This window comes from Lytechinus variegatus, chromosome 1 (genome assembly GCF_018143015.1).
Source record: "Lytechinus variegatus isolate NC3 chromosome 1, Lvar_3.0, whole genome shotgun sequence".
Taxonomy (NCBI): domain Eukaryota; kingdom Metazoa; phylum Echinodermata; class Echinoidea; order Temnopleuroida; family Toxopneustidae; genus Lytechinus; species Lytechinus variegatus.
In genome coordinates, this window is record NC_054740.1 from 77,433,726 (window position 1) to 77,449,226 (window position 15,501).

General features: G+C 33.9%; 1 protein-coding gene across 4 annotated transcripts in view; it reads left to right on the forward strand.

Annotated features, from left to right (window-relative positions):
- LOC121423742 (MAGUK p55 subfamily member 7-like) overlaps nt 1–7,141 on the forward strand; it is a 45,119-nt gene extending 37,978 nt beyond the window's left edge. For all 4 annotated transcript variants that reach the window (XM_041619225.1, XM_041619233.1, XM_041619248.1 and 1 more), the window contains 8 exons: nt 1,097–1,293; nt 1,910–1,989; nt 2,382–2,465; nt 3,222–3,308; nt 4,108–4,188; nt 4,505–4,707; nt 5,700–5,840; nt 6,178–7,141. In XM_041619225.1, the coding sequence (XP_041475159.1) occupies nt 1,097–1,293; nt 1,910–1,989; nt 2,382–2,465; nt 3,222–3,308; nt 4,108–4,188; nt 4,505–4,707; nt 5,700–5,840; nt 6,178–6,354 (1,050 nt within the window). In that variant the 3' untranslated portion in view covers nt 6,355–7,141. The remainder of the gene's footprint in view (nt 1–1,096; nt 1,294–1,909; nt 1,990–2,381; nt 2,466–3,221; nt 3,309–4,107; nt 4,189–4,504; nt 4,708–5,699; nt 5,841–6,177) is intronic.
- The last annotated feature ends 8,360 nt before the right edge of the window (nt 7,142–15,501 follow it).

Consider the following 15,501-nt stretch of genomic DNA (forward strand, 5'->3'; position numbering starts at 1 on the left):
TAATTTAAATTAGTGACTGCTGCATATGAAATATAAACTTGGCATGATCATTATTAACATTAGTTGCTACTCATTTTATTGATGAAAATTGTAGCATATTTTCACTTGTATTGTTAAGGTATGAATGCATGCTATTCTAACAAATGCACTCACTAAAAAAGGAATGCTAAAGTACTAACATCTATATCAGCTGTCACTTACAAATTGTTGTCAGGTTTTATATCACTTGTCCGATCGGTAAACACATTAAGGTTTTAAGACTGTTTGTCCAATTATTGTGATGTTTTGTCTTGTTGAGTGGGTTTTGAGGAAACCCTGTTTATACAGATGGTATAGTAACCATTGTTGCCCTCGATAGTATGCAGTTGTTTACATGTGAACTGGTATACTCTACTGATGATTTTTCCCCATTTCCACATGTCAGGGTAGATAACACACATCGCTTCACTCACATGCACACATGTAGTCAATTAGTCAACCTGTGATGTCATGGTAGATGGCAAAGGCGGGCCCAGGATTTCATAAGGGGGGGGGATGGATGGCGTAAGAATGGGTCGCAAGACAGAACAAATTGATGTCACCTTCTCACTGCAAAGGGGAAGGGGGTAATATCAATTCAAATGGGGGACACTTGACTTTTCCATAAAGGGGAGCAATAATGTAATTTTTTTTTTTTTGGTGGGGGTCAAAAACTGAGACACTGCCCCCTGTGCCAACACCCAGATCCATGCCTGGAAGGTGGATGATTCTCATCATACTTCTAAATTGGCATAATATTCTCTGGGTTTTTCTGCGATATTATTCATCCATTATATTGTTCTATTCAAATCTCTCTTGATTCATTTTTGGGATTGCAAGTTTTGTATCAGATGTAGCTTTCTATTTCTCAGAAATCTACCTTATTGCTCTAGGGCTTCTCCATTGAAAATTATATTTTCAATGAAACTTTTGAAATCAAGTCTGTAAATAGATAGACATATACAAAACAACTTGGTGTAACAGGTTACATGATAGGTATTAAAATTGCAGTATTTTTTTTAAATGAAGAGAGCCTTGATGTAAGATGTTATCATAGAGAAATCATTGTTTTAATCAGGTGAAGATGAGAGCTCACTTTGACTACGACCCGTACAAGGATGAACTGAACCCGTGTCCGGATGCTAGTATATCATTCAGGAAAGGTGATATACTTCAGATAGTAGACCAAGGCGATCCACATTGGTGGCAAGCCAAGAAGATAGGAGAGAAAGGATTACGGGCTGGACTCATTCCTGGTAGACAACTCCAAGAAAGGTAATGTATCCTGTGTAAAGATCATCATCTATCTATTTATATGATCATGTGAATTATGTTGTTGTTTTTATTATTTTATAGTCGTTTTCAATTAATCGATGCAGGCGAGACTGCCAGAGGTGTTCCACTTGTTTTTTAATAGGGGGGAGGCCTCAACATAAAAACAGCTGTTACTGGTGTTACATTACAATAAAAACATGATATATGAAATAAACAGGCAAAATTAATATTTTTGTGGGTATTGTTATCAAAAAGTCACATGGCTTACCACTGATTTTTTAACATGACCAGATAAAAAAGATAAAGTTGGTCATTATATATATGTAGTGATCAAGTGGTTTATAGCAATTCTGTCCTTTTAGATTCACCCATTCATGAATGACCATTCAGTCTATTATCTTTCTGTCCAGTAAATTGATGTATGTCACGTTAATGGTCAACATCTATTCATATATATTTATATGATATAACTGTATGCCATTTAAAAGCTAATGAAAACACTGTACTTTTAAATTGTCATGTCTACATGTGAAATAGTACAGTGTGGTCAAATAATTCCAAAGACAATGGATATTTCAATTATTTATTAAGTTGCCATTTTCCACAAATTTTGCAGGAGGTTATCTAATCAGCGTTCCATCATAAACGGAAGTCTCGGCAGCAATTCATCTTTAGATTTATCGTTCAAGAAGAGTAGTAAGTATTGGTGACTTCAGAGTATTGAAAAGAAAATTACAGTAATTAGGATTCCAGTGAACTGTAACAAATAATATGCTAAAAGGATGGATAAAAAATAATTTCATTCAGCTATGTTGAGATATAATTATGATGTTTATGATTGCACACGAGCTGTAAAATTCTCTCCTTGCTCATTGTTTTGATTGATTGATTAAAGTATGTAGGTATTTCTTTATATTTTGTACTAAATCATTTTAATGAATTGACAACATATAACAAGTAGTTAATTTAAAAAATGTATTGTGGATATGTGAATAGATGAAAAGGGGCTTATTTTTGATACACAGGTGATCAAACAGCATTGTTTTGATGTAAGAATTAATGATCAATTTTATTTATTTTTATTACAGGTGTAAGAATCAATGTAAGAAGTAGCTTCAGAACAAACAAAAGAAAGGTCAAGAAGGTCATGTATCATGCTAAACAAAATGAAGGTAGGGACTCACATTTCATTATTTTTTTATACTTATATCGTATCTTTAAACATGTGTCAAGGCCTATTTACAATCATGACAGGAAGCTCATTTAGTATATGACCCTTATTTCTGTGATAGCATACATGTACATTAGTAAGCATGATAGTGTTTATTTGAAAAGAAGAAACTGAATTTTGCCCAAGACAAATCAGTAGTTTAAGAATAACCCCAGAATGAGATGATTCAAAATAAGAAAAGCAAGTCCTGCGTAAAGTAGTATGGTATCAATGTAATGTTTTTTCATCAGGTTTTGTCCTCAGGTTATGGGTGTGACCAGATTGACCACATAATTGCAGCAAAGCCCTTATCCCCTCCTTCCACTATACCATGATTCAGTCAGTGCATCCTTCATCCTCAACCAAAATGCAAATCCCTTATTTCCCATACAGTGGTGCTAAAAAGTTAGTGAACCCCACAGAAAATGAATATATTTAAAAGTATTCAGGTTCTGTCATGTTTTAGATATTTAATTGTGTATTCTTGGTGATGAAGTAGTACATGTACATTCAATAGAGTTTGTTTCTCTGGCCTCGCCAGTCATTGTATTGTTGTTGTCTACATTCAACACTTCAATATGAAGGAGTGCATGTTTTGGTGGGGTTCGCCAACTCTTGTGCACAACTGCACTGTATGTACATTTTCTGTGGCATACATCACAATCTTATTACTCTTACATTTTAACCTTGTTATTGTTGTGTTCTCTCTTTACCTTAGATTATGACAATGAAGAAGTATTGACATATGAAGAGGTAGCATTATACAAACCACCTGCATCAAGACCAAGGCCTATTGTTCTTATTGGTAAGACTAGGGGGGTATTTCATAAACACTACTTTATTCTATTAGAAGTGTAACCCCCCTGCCAAAGAATACCGGTGGCCTCATTTCCCATTGGATTTCTTTGAGACTCGCCATTGATGTTTATCTTGGTTAATATAATTCCCAAGAAGGTTCTGTAATCTGATCGGTCAAAATCGGATTGCATGATATTCAGCAAATTGCACTATGGCACCCAAAATGCACTATTCTGCCTCTGACGTCATACCAAATATACTATCCTGCACTTTGACATCAGAGTGCAGGATAGTGCGAGGTCTGGAATTATCTAGAATTATCTAGAATTTAGATCAAATATAGCATTCGGGCCAACTCAGTAACATGGGGGAGGGGGGTTGTATAAAAGAAACAATGTGCTTGACCTGGCAAAAATGGACGTACCGCAATCGGTTCTGCGGACCTCAGTAGTATATCCATTGGCTCTTCTCGCACATTGTTCATTATTTGGCCCTGCATGCATGCGCTTCCATGCATTATTTGTATGATATAATCTCCAAACCTGTAACTTTGGTGGTGCTGCCCCCAGAGTCATTTCTTCTATAGGGTCAAGGCCTTCTGTTTGTGGAAGGAGATGTGGGTGTCGGGGAGGACATGTTCATGTTGTAAAGTAATGCACATTTTCTCGGTCTTGATATTGTTATTGATATAAATTTTTTGGGTTCATCATTATTATTGATCATCAATAATTTTTTTTCCTTCTTTGACTTTAATGCTTCAGTAGGTAAAATGCTAATGATCTTTTAATCTATTATCTCTTTCTTAGGTCCTCCTGGTGTTGGTCGCAATGAATTAAAGCGGAGGCTCATTGCGTGTGACCCAGATACCTTTGGCAGTGCAATTCCCCGTAAGTACAATGTCTTGCGTACTATTTCTGGGCACCATAATACAGTGCTTGTCTAACAACTTTTCCATGCTGTTCATGATGAATGTTCGTGCAGCATTAGTAATGTGAACAATACAGGAACCAGTAAACTCTCTTGTCGGACACCACCCTAAATACAATGTACATGTCACCATTGTAACCTTTTTTAAGGAATAAGATGTTCCTGATTGAAATACTGAATAAAGTGACCTTCAAAAATGTATGTTGCAGAATCTCTTTTCTATGACACCCATGTTTGTGATGAATTTTCACTGTCCTTTTATTCTTTCAATCCCAGACACATCCCGCCCTAAACGTATCATGGAGGAAGATGGGATGGAGTATTATTTTGTTTCCAGGGAGGTGATGGATAAAGCAGTAGAATCAAACCGCCTCATAGAGTATGGGGAGTACAAAGGTCATATGTATGGCACCAGTATCCTAGCAACCAAGAGGGTCATTGATGAGGGTCAAACGTGTCTTCTCTGTGTTCATCCTCAGGTGAGAAGAAATATCTGTCTCTATTTTCCCCATGATAAATTCTTTGAGTGGAAAGAATCAGCACATTAAACCATTCATTAAATTTTAGCACCAAACCTAACCCTAACATTTATTTTTAGAATTTATACTGAAGGGCATAAAATGACCACCCTTTTTTCTCAAGTCTTACTTCACTTCATAAACTGATCAAGTCATGGTCATTTGAGAGCATTACAGACTGTCATAAGAACCAGATATCAGAGACAGAAAATATCGCGAAGGTCCTGCATACAGGATGCCTGATGTGCATATTTTATGGAATCACCCTGAAGCTATATTTTTGCAGGAGCACATTTCTTGTCATCCTGATTTCCTGTACATCAGTCAAAAATAGCACTTTCTAACAAGTATCTCTATGGAATGCATTTTCAGTGTGAACATGAATGAAAGTAATAAGCACATTTATGTGTATTTTTTAATGGTAAGTTTTACTTCATAATATATGATCTTACCCATAGTTGCATGAACAGTGTAAACCTGAATGAAGTTACACTGCATGAAAGTAATAAGCACATTTATGTGTATTTTTTAATGGTAAGTTTTACTTCATAATATATGATCTTACCCATAGTTGCATGAACAGTGTAAACCTGAATGAAGTTACACTGCAATCATAAATACATAGTGATAATGACAATAATTACCTCTTATTAAGTGCTTTTCAAAAGTTACAAAGCGCTATACAAATCACAAGACAAATACAATCAATGAAAGCTTAAAACAAAACTACACAAAATGAAACACAACTTGAAATATATTAAACATGTTCTTAAACACATCAATAGAAGAACATTGTCTAAGTTGATGGGGTAATCTATTCCAATATTTTGAGGCAAACACAGAAAAGTGTAGGTGTAAGTTTTTTCATGGTAAGTATTACTCATATGATCTTACCCATAATTCAGTTGGATCTTCCAATTATCCTGTTTGTTATTTGTGTGATTTTGATGTAGGCCTTGAGGATCTTAAAGCAGTCTGAGCTGAAACCCTATGTAATATACATCAAGCCTCCGTCAATAGATGTCCTGAGAGCTACAAGAATGTCCCGTAAAGCTATGGTCACCATGAAAAAATCACACACAAGACCGTTTGCAGTGAGTAGTTCCACAGATATCTATTTGTTTTCTTTCTATTAAAAAAAAAATATATTTACATGTATGGTTACCACCTACCACGAAGAGTCACCATTCACATAACAACTACATATCTATCAAAGCTGATTCTACTTACCATCCAATAGCTATGATTACTATTGAAAAGTCTCACATAAGAATTATTGAATTTATTGAATTGTGAATGATATATTTTTCTTTCCTAACAAAATTCAAAGTAGGTTCTTGTTACTTGAATATATTATTAATTTTCAGGACCTTATTTGAGTTACCAATGATTTTTTATTGAATGATGAATGTATCGTTTTGATTATTCCAGGATGAAGACCTTGTGAATATGGTGCAGGTCGGGAAGCGAGTGGAAGCAATGTACCAGCATTATTTTGATTACACCATCACCAACGACAACCTTCAACGCACCTTCATGGAACTGAAATCGGTCATCACCCGAGTACAGACGCAGGAGCAGTGGGTCCCTAGCAAGTGGTTGAGATAGACTTGATAATCCTCAGACCATCAGATGGTCTTGTTTTCACATGGTCACAGTGGACTGCATTTCAGTTATAATTGCACAGATTGTAAGCAGAGACAAGCGCTTCGGTATTACTTGCCCGGACTACATACATGAGGCCACTGGACCATGTACTTCATACCAGTGACTTTGACAGAAGTCAAGGCTGGCAAAGTGACCTTGTGGATGGCCTAGGTTTGTTCCCAGATAAAGAAGACTAATATGATTATGCTTGCACCAATCTAACAGACAGATTTAACAGAACTGAAGGACCAAGTCTTTGTTCCAAGAATATCCCAAGGACCATTCATATCAACTTGTATTCAAGAATCATGAAGACAAGTGTATGCACTTTCTTATTCTGTTTTGGGAAATTTCTGTAGTGTGCTCTTTTTGTATATTCATAGTCAGTTCATATGCCCTAATAGGACCAATTAGATTATGATGTGATGAATTGTCATCTGAAACCTATCCATGGATTCAAAGACATATTTGTCACCATTTTCAATGAGTTCTTTTCTAAGCAGTAGCAGCAGAATTCTAAGTTGGTATACATGTTATCCATGAATAAATGGCATTGAAATATTGCTATTAGGGATTTATATCTGCAAGATACTACAGATCTCTAGCAATGTTACAAGAGTGGTGTCCGTCATCTCATGTTGTCTTTGCTGCATGCAGGATTTCAGAGCGGCTTTCGTACCAATCTCCCTTTGACTGAAGATGAGAGGAAGGGGAGGAGTAAAGGGGAGAAGGAAAAAGTGAATTCTAGAAAGAATGTGCTTTGAGAAATGTACTTAAGTTGGATTGGAAGCTAAAAAAGATGTTTAAAAACTTTAGATCGCTGAACTAAAACTTGTTACTAAAAATATTCTTAAAAGCTCTTAGAAACGTCCCTGATCTATTTAATTGATGCATTTTTTATGGGAATAAGGATTTTTTTAAATGTTCAATGTATTGAAATTTTACTGCTGAGTTTGCAATAGGTTATAACTTTCTATCATTAGTTCTTGCCTTTAAATTGTACTTTGTATTTATTTATCATCATCCCCTCTCGGCGTACCAACATCCTATTCAATGATCAGATTCAAATAGTTCATTGCAAATCTAAATGACCTTCAAGTAATAAATTTATATGTTAACATTTCCTTAACCTAATGGGACCGGTTCTGAAATGATTAAAAAAACCAAGTGTATAAGACTGTTAGCAATATCTCATTTGTTAATTCATTTTACATGCAATCATCTTAGATTTCCAAGAAAGTACTGTACCTCATAAAAAAGGGAGTAAGAAACATCTCACATAGAAATTTGTAAAAATCGTATTCCTGTTAATATGGAAGATTGCCCAACATACCACCAACATTGCATATTTACAGGAAAGATAAATCTGTATTAACACATATATAATTTTTCATCTTTCCCCTTTCTCATTTTTGCCCTTCAGATACACACACTTGAGAATGTACATTGTGATCTTAGTTGTATTTGTGTATGTATTGGTAAAACTACTTCATTATTAGATATTAAATGCTTGATGTGATTATTTTGGTGCTATGCTTTTGAATTTTGATTTTTCATGAAATGTAGATGGAAATGAAGGTGGTTATTTGCACACCAGCCTCAATATTTAGTGATGATATATGTTGATGTGCAGTGATGAATTGGAAATAAAATAGGGGCCATTTCATATCTACATAAATCATTTAGTGGCTAAAATTCAAGGAAGTAACAAAGATACCAAATAATCACTGATAAGATTGATGGTAAGAGGGTTTTTTCTAATCAATTTTCTTTGAAGTAAATTGATGTATATTAATTTATGCATGAATGATGTTGCATATAAATCACTACTACTCTAGGCTTACTGTTTTATTTATAAAGAAGAAATTTTCATGAAGATCCTTTTCAACAGTATTTGAAGATATATGGGTATAAATATTTTATTCTGATGTATTGCATATTTTTGTAAATCTTCTGAGGTTTTTCACCCTATTTACATTTCTTATTTCTAAATATGTTTTATTATACTTTTGCAATCAAATATTACAAGCTAATTTATTATTGTTTGAGTAAGTTTTGAGATAGTGAAAGGGGATTTATTCTGTATTCCTAGAAGACACGCAAATTGCTTTGAATTTGCACACAACACGTACACTTTCATTCTGTCCTTAACTGTAGGCCTACATACATATTGGTATGTAATGGACCATGCACCAAGTGGGGGTAAACGAGTGGTTAAAGAGTCAAGTTGTTTTTTTTTTTTTTAGAAAGGTTGTTTAGGATAAAACCTGGGAGTATTATTTTCATTAAATTTTGTATCATGTAATTTTTGCAATTTATGTTCTTACCAGTAGCCTACTCATATTTGAACTCATCACAATCAATACTTTTTGTTGCACGTTCAATACAAAGGGGGAAAACCTGATGAGTGAGCTAATGAATGAAAGTGAAACATGGATAACATGCCTTGAATAATAATAGACTGCCAAGAAGAATAACAATATTAAAATATATTCATTTGAAGAGCTACAGATGTGATTTCACATTTAATGTAGATGCTAATACTGCAGCATTGTCAAGTTAACTTGTCCAAACAAGACACAAAATGAAATTCAACTGAGAAATGGTGTATTCATTGATGAATATTGGATACTGTATGCATCTGATTATAATGTTTCATAAATGTCCGGGTGTATTATTTATTTTTATTGGTAATATATGTTCATTTGGAGGTAATGCAAGATTGAAAAATTGTGTCTCTATTAGTAGTTGAGGATCAAGGAAGATGATTTTGCTTTCCAGATAAGTCTACAAATATCATATTCTCATTTATGATATACATGTAATGCATTGGTCTACACGAAAGTGTTGTAATTATTTTCTCGTTAGTATTTTCATGTTTTACTTAGTGGTAGCATTTTGCTTATTCAAGTATACCTTTTGAATGTAGACTACCGTAAGTCAAAATTCACTTCAGATGTTGGTCAGAGATCAGTATACAAGCATTGTATTCTCATTCAGGACACATTACAATGATTCACTGTATTTAATTGATATTTACTGGGTGGTTTGTACACAGTATTTATTGAATTGATGTGTAATTCTAGATTATCATATTTTGCAATAATACAGAGTATATTTTGTTCCATTCTTTTCTCAACTCTATTGATCTTCGCTTAATTTCGCCATGATATTTTTCTCTCTCCATTATATTTAAATTCTGCCTCGCTGTTCTTTTTTCGGTCTAAAGTCTTTTTCTGTCTTTATATCTTTATATACTTATCTGTTTACTACATGTATATAAGTGCCATTTCCCTTACTATTTAAAATCCTATATTTTTTTCTGTGTGTTTATCTCTCTCTGTCTCATGTCTATATTCCCTTTTCACCCTTCGCTTCTATTTTTCAATCACTTTCAGATATATTTGGCCGTCTCTTCTAAATTATCCAATGGCAGTATTTGTATTCAGGCACTTAGATATTCCAATTTTAACCCTTTGATATAGATAATGTACACACAACTCAGTATTTGGCTTCTTGTATTTTTTTCTTTTGATATTTATCCTCATGGTGTTTTTTTACTGCTCCGTACCTTAAATGTTTCAAATTTTTCCAATTTCAAGTTTTGAACAAAATGTATGCATAGAAGCTTATCAAGTGTTTAAATTACACTTTGAATTAACAATCCATGATTATGCTTTCAAACTAATTATGTATCCTCAAGTTTTGGTATTTTTCTAATATCAGTAAGTGACTTTAAATGCCTGATAACATTCTAATCATTTGTATAGGCCTCTAAATGTGATGTATTTTGCAAAATATTCTGCCTATCAACAACTTAAACTACGAGTGTTTGTTGTAATTTGTTTACTTTTTCATAAAAGGTAGTCGGAATGGGTTCATTGTCATTATCTTGCTTTATTATTATTAATTCATCAGGAATGTGAACCCACAATTAAAGCCATAACCACAGGTTTTCGCTGAATTCCTCATGGTGTTCAATGGTGTGTGAGCTTTATATAACTAATGCCATTCTTTAGATAGTTTAAAAACAAATGTCATTTATGAAATATCAATTTTATAAATGGTAAATGTGCAGGAATTCTCAAAATATGTAAAGATCCCCATATGAAGACAAGGATGTATATGATTATTATTAAGAGTAAGACTAATTCATGTATATGATTATTAATCTAATCTCAGTTTGGGATTAAGAGTTTATACAAATTTATCCTATACAAGATTTGTTACTAACATTGTGATAATCATGTATTAAAGACAAGAAAATCATGCTTTAATATGGCATTGTTGTTTGACTGCTTATTCTGTGATATGATTTTAGTATTTTGGGGGGTGTTTCACAAAAATTTAAGTATGACTTAAGTCGCACTTAACTGTGCAGTAGTGCGCGTCCTCATGACACGATCTGACTAATGCAGTCAAGCCTTAAGTCATACTTAAATCTTTGTGAAACACCCCCTGGATGTTTAATAGGCACTGTTCAGGGAGTGTTTCATGGAGCTATTTACATTCTAGTCACTGTTAATATCATGTATAACTTATGAAGTGCCCAACTGTAAGCCTGTAGCTTTTAATGACACAAAACAGATTATGAATTTATCTCAAATTCTGATACACAAATCATTTGCTCTGAACATGTTTCCAAACCTATAGATATCATGTAGTATCAGCATACATTTGGCTTGCCATATCCACAGGTTCTTTTCTAATTAAACTTGTATCCCTTCAACTCGTCCACTTTCTTTGACATCACATGCTTTACCACAATGGCCAGGATATACAACCACACAGCAGTATCGCATTACATTACATCACTCGCATAAAAATCACACATTACATCAAAATGTAACATAACCTATCACAACTCACACTATATTGTATTACTTGGCATCCACATATCATCACATCCTTCTCACAGCTTAGTCAAGGCCAAGTAACCATACTGTCATGGTGACTTGAATAAAGTGAGTCAATTTACACACTTTAACAAAATTTACAAAAGCTTTACATGTTTTCTTGTGAAAAAGAGTAGGGATGGGCAGTGTGTAAATGGGTGATACGACAGGTGTTTCATAAAGCTGAAAGTTACACTTCTTTAGGCACATTGAAACGTGTTATTGGGTGCTACATCAGATTCTCTCATCAGCTTAAGTTGAAATCTGTTTGAGAGTAGACATGACTTGACGCATGACTGGTTACCCTTTCTTGTACCATAAGATATATCACTACATAACTGACTTAGCACCTGAGAAAATGTTCCAATCTTGCGTTGAGTCCTTAATAACTTTATGAACAGCTTTATGAAACACCCAACTGATTTCTGATTAAAGTTCTTGTTGTTAATGAGCATACAATAATTTTTGTCAAAATTTGATGAGGGTTATAGGAATTCAGTAATACTTTCGACGAGATACAAGGGAAAATTGGGATATACATGTAATTTATGGATGTGCAACAAGTTGTGTATAAATGTCATGGCTTCAGTCTTCCTAAAAAGTTTCACACACTTGATATTTTCAATGTAGTGTCTACATAATTTTCCTACATCGAATCAATATAATATCGAGGTGATTTGCCCTTGAGTATCAATAATAGAAAACTCCAGAATTGGTAAAAACAATAAATACACATTCCGATTGCATTGCATACATTTTTTAATCTCTCACAATATGATCTTCATCGGAAGTGATAAAGAAACAATAACACTTGACAAAATAAACCTCCCCCTCCTCTGCCATTGTATGAATAGATAATTTAGGGGGCTGCGAATCATGGATGTAAAATACTATAGCCCCATTTTGACATTTTTTGTACACAGAGAAAACAAGTCATAACATAATACCTACTATTCAAGAATTACATGATGGTAAACCACTCACTGCCATCAGTGCAGTATATAATGTGCTCTACACATGTAAAGACAATTTCATGACATAGGCCCTGTCACATACTACTATCTATCACTCCCTTCTGCCTCAAATTCAATTTTAACATGTTCAACGTTTAAACGGATCAAACGGTCTGTCAACTCTTAAATACATCTATTCATCAGATCAAGAATATAAAAAAGTCAAATATACTTATATACTTGTTATTCAGACAGAGTGTAGTATATGACAGGGCCATTTGTCTCTAGAAGCTAATCACATTAAATCATTCCTGCAGTTTCACTTAGAAATTGATTTCAAATATCTAAACCCAAACAAAAAATGAAATGATCTTATCTCTGAAATATCTACCCCAAAAAGAACGAAAATGCAAACATGTATACATGAAGAAAACAAAATGAGTACAAGACAAACTAAAAATGTGTTGTGCCTGCATGAAAACACACTTACATAAGAACCAGCATAGTATTTGACATATTCAAAACTGGTGATTCAAGGATATGAAACTCACAGAAATGGGAGAACTTAACTGAGAAGAATGAGGTTTTAATAATAGAGCTCTATGATTTATATTAGCTCATGGAAACGGCACAGAGCAGGAACAATGCACATTCTCAACAGTGTACTGTGCTGGTTTTTATTAATACTGGAAAATGTATTCAAATGCTTCTTTCTACACTACATTGTAGTAATTAAAAGAAAAATTAATTCACCAATGTTTGTTGTACTGTATATGTTGGAACAAAATTTGCACAAATAAAAAGGGTTTTAAAAAATAAAATAAATTGAAAGATATTGTCAAATTCCATTTTCCCTACCATTATAAATCTTATTCAAAGTATTTTTAAAAACGTAGTTTGGGAATGATTTCCCTGCACTAAGAAGTAGAATTACTGTTACTACTGATCTAAAAAGCTCTTCCAAAATCATCAAAGGATGCATCTCATACATGACATTTCTGAGAAACTGGAACTCCCCCCCCCAAAAAAAAAAAAAAAAATTAATAATAATAATAATGATAATTTACCCCTCAGTTTTTGGCATGCAGTACATCCCAATAAAGAATAAAACTTGATATTTTGGGGTAGTATGAAATAATCTTACCAAGTGTAAGTAATTATACTCAACTGTCTTTAAAATTCAACATCAATTAACATTTTTTTTTTCAAATAATTCAATAATCACAATAAAAACCAGCTGAATGCAAAAAAATTAACACATTACAATTGCCTTTCTATAACTATGGCAATGGGAAAATGTCTCAAGAATTTGACTAGAATACTTTTAGAATGTTTAACAGAAGGCCCACACAAGCAACTGCTCTTTAAAAGGCACCAAAACATTTCCTATATAATGCAGAAAAACAAAAGCATACACATATGATAAGGACAAAACATTTTCATTTGAAAAAAAAATCAATGACTGGATTTTATAACACCTTTATCTAGAATAGCGAAAATCGATCAATATACTTTTCAAATTTGGGCCAAAAACTAATCCTCAGGGAAAAATTGGCATTCTTGTCAAATTTTGTACTTTGTATGCTGGAAAGCTTGGAACTACTCTTGACACTATATTCAAGCGTGACAATAGTAATGTACATAAACAACTTGGTCTCCATGTGTCTTCAACAATAATGTTTCTGACTCAAGAGTTGGCTGTAGTAATATCAGGAATCAAGAGAATAATCCTTGGAGAGATTGGGGTAGAACATTACCCGAGATGTTTCATGTGACATATCAACACGATAAAATTTCACCGCAATGGTGCGCCACCTTTTTCTGTATCATCTTCCAAGATGCCTCAGACAAAGGCACATCTTTTACTGTTCAGAAGTTAATCTCAGTCTTGTGTTGAAGCATGGTAAGGTGCCCCAAGTCTGACCAGCTCCCCTTGTCTGTGAATACACACATCTACACCATTCTAATCAAAGAAGACGTGCAATGAATGCACATTTTCTTTTCCATACAAATACCCATTAGAAATCTGATCAATCTCACCATTTAATTCACAGACCTTATAATTCAGTCTTCCTCATAGAAAACCCTCAAGTGTGTGTTAAGTAAATATTGAAGTGCACAGACATGGGCACTATTGCTTTAGAAATATTTAAAAAATGACTTGGCTTACCTTTCTTATAGACTGTGTGTATTATTCTAATTGTCATGCGTTCCGCACAATTCAGAATTTAAACGAATAACATTGTGAATTTTTATGGAATACGAGAGAAATTCAAGTTAATATCAAATAATATGCATCAGATATGGCCCTCGCCCCCCCCCCAAAGAAAATCATAATGCAACTTGTACAGTTTCTAAACACATAGTACATGTACTGATAGGCTTTGGAGTGCACTGAAGCAGGCAAGACACAGTCTTAATATCAACACCTATTACCATACTTAAAGTCCCCCGTTGTCTTCCCAGGTATTAATACATGTGCATGTGAATTCTAAAGAAAAGCTGTCTATGCACTGGCATTAAGTGACAGGTCAATAACATGGAATTGTTCCGAATCTGCATTCACTCTAATCTAGTTGCAGTTTGCATTTACAATGGGTTATCAAAATTTACACATACATGAAAGAAATTATAAAAAAAAAACACAAAATATGAAGGCAAAGTTCCATGAAACACAATTTGAAGTGAATTTACCATTCAGATTTAAATATATCTGTATCATTTTGAGTATCTAATGAATACATTGATAAACTGGTAATTATCCAATGCTGACAGGAAAGGACACTATACTCAGCCCCTGTTTCATAAAACAATTTATCAACATCAGGTTACAAGCCACTTTCACAACCTACTGAAACCATTAAGTTTGATTGATTGACATCATATTTGTCATAAATGCATGACTCGGGCTGGCAGAGGGGTGATGAGGTGAGGGCTCAAATATCATTCAAACCCTTCTTGACAATATGTGTCATCCATATAGCCAAATTTAAATATGAAGCAACAAAGCTCGGCGACATTTTTCTCATCAGTGGTCAGATACAGTGGGATAGTCATGTTAATAAATGCACATTGAAGCCCTAAGCTGCAAGTCTAAAAAGGCCCAAAGTGGACAATTTCATGACAGCATAATCATTTTATCATGTCCTCATGAGTCAGAATGATCTAGTCGGCACATAGCTTTTTGAAGAACTGTATGAAAAGTATACAGTTTATGTCACCTTGTGTAAATGTCTTTTCCTCAGCAGTATTATTTCTGC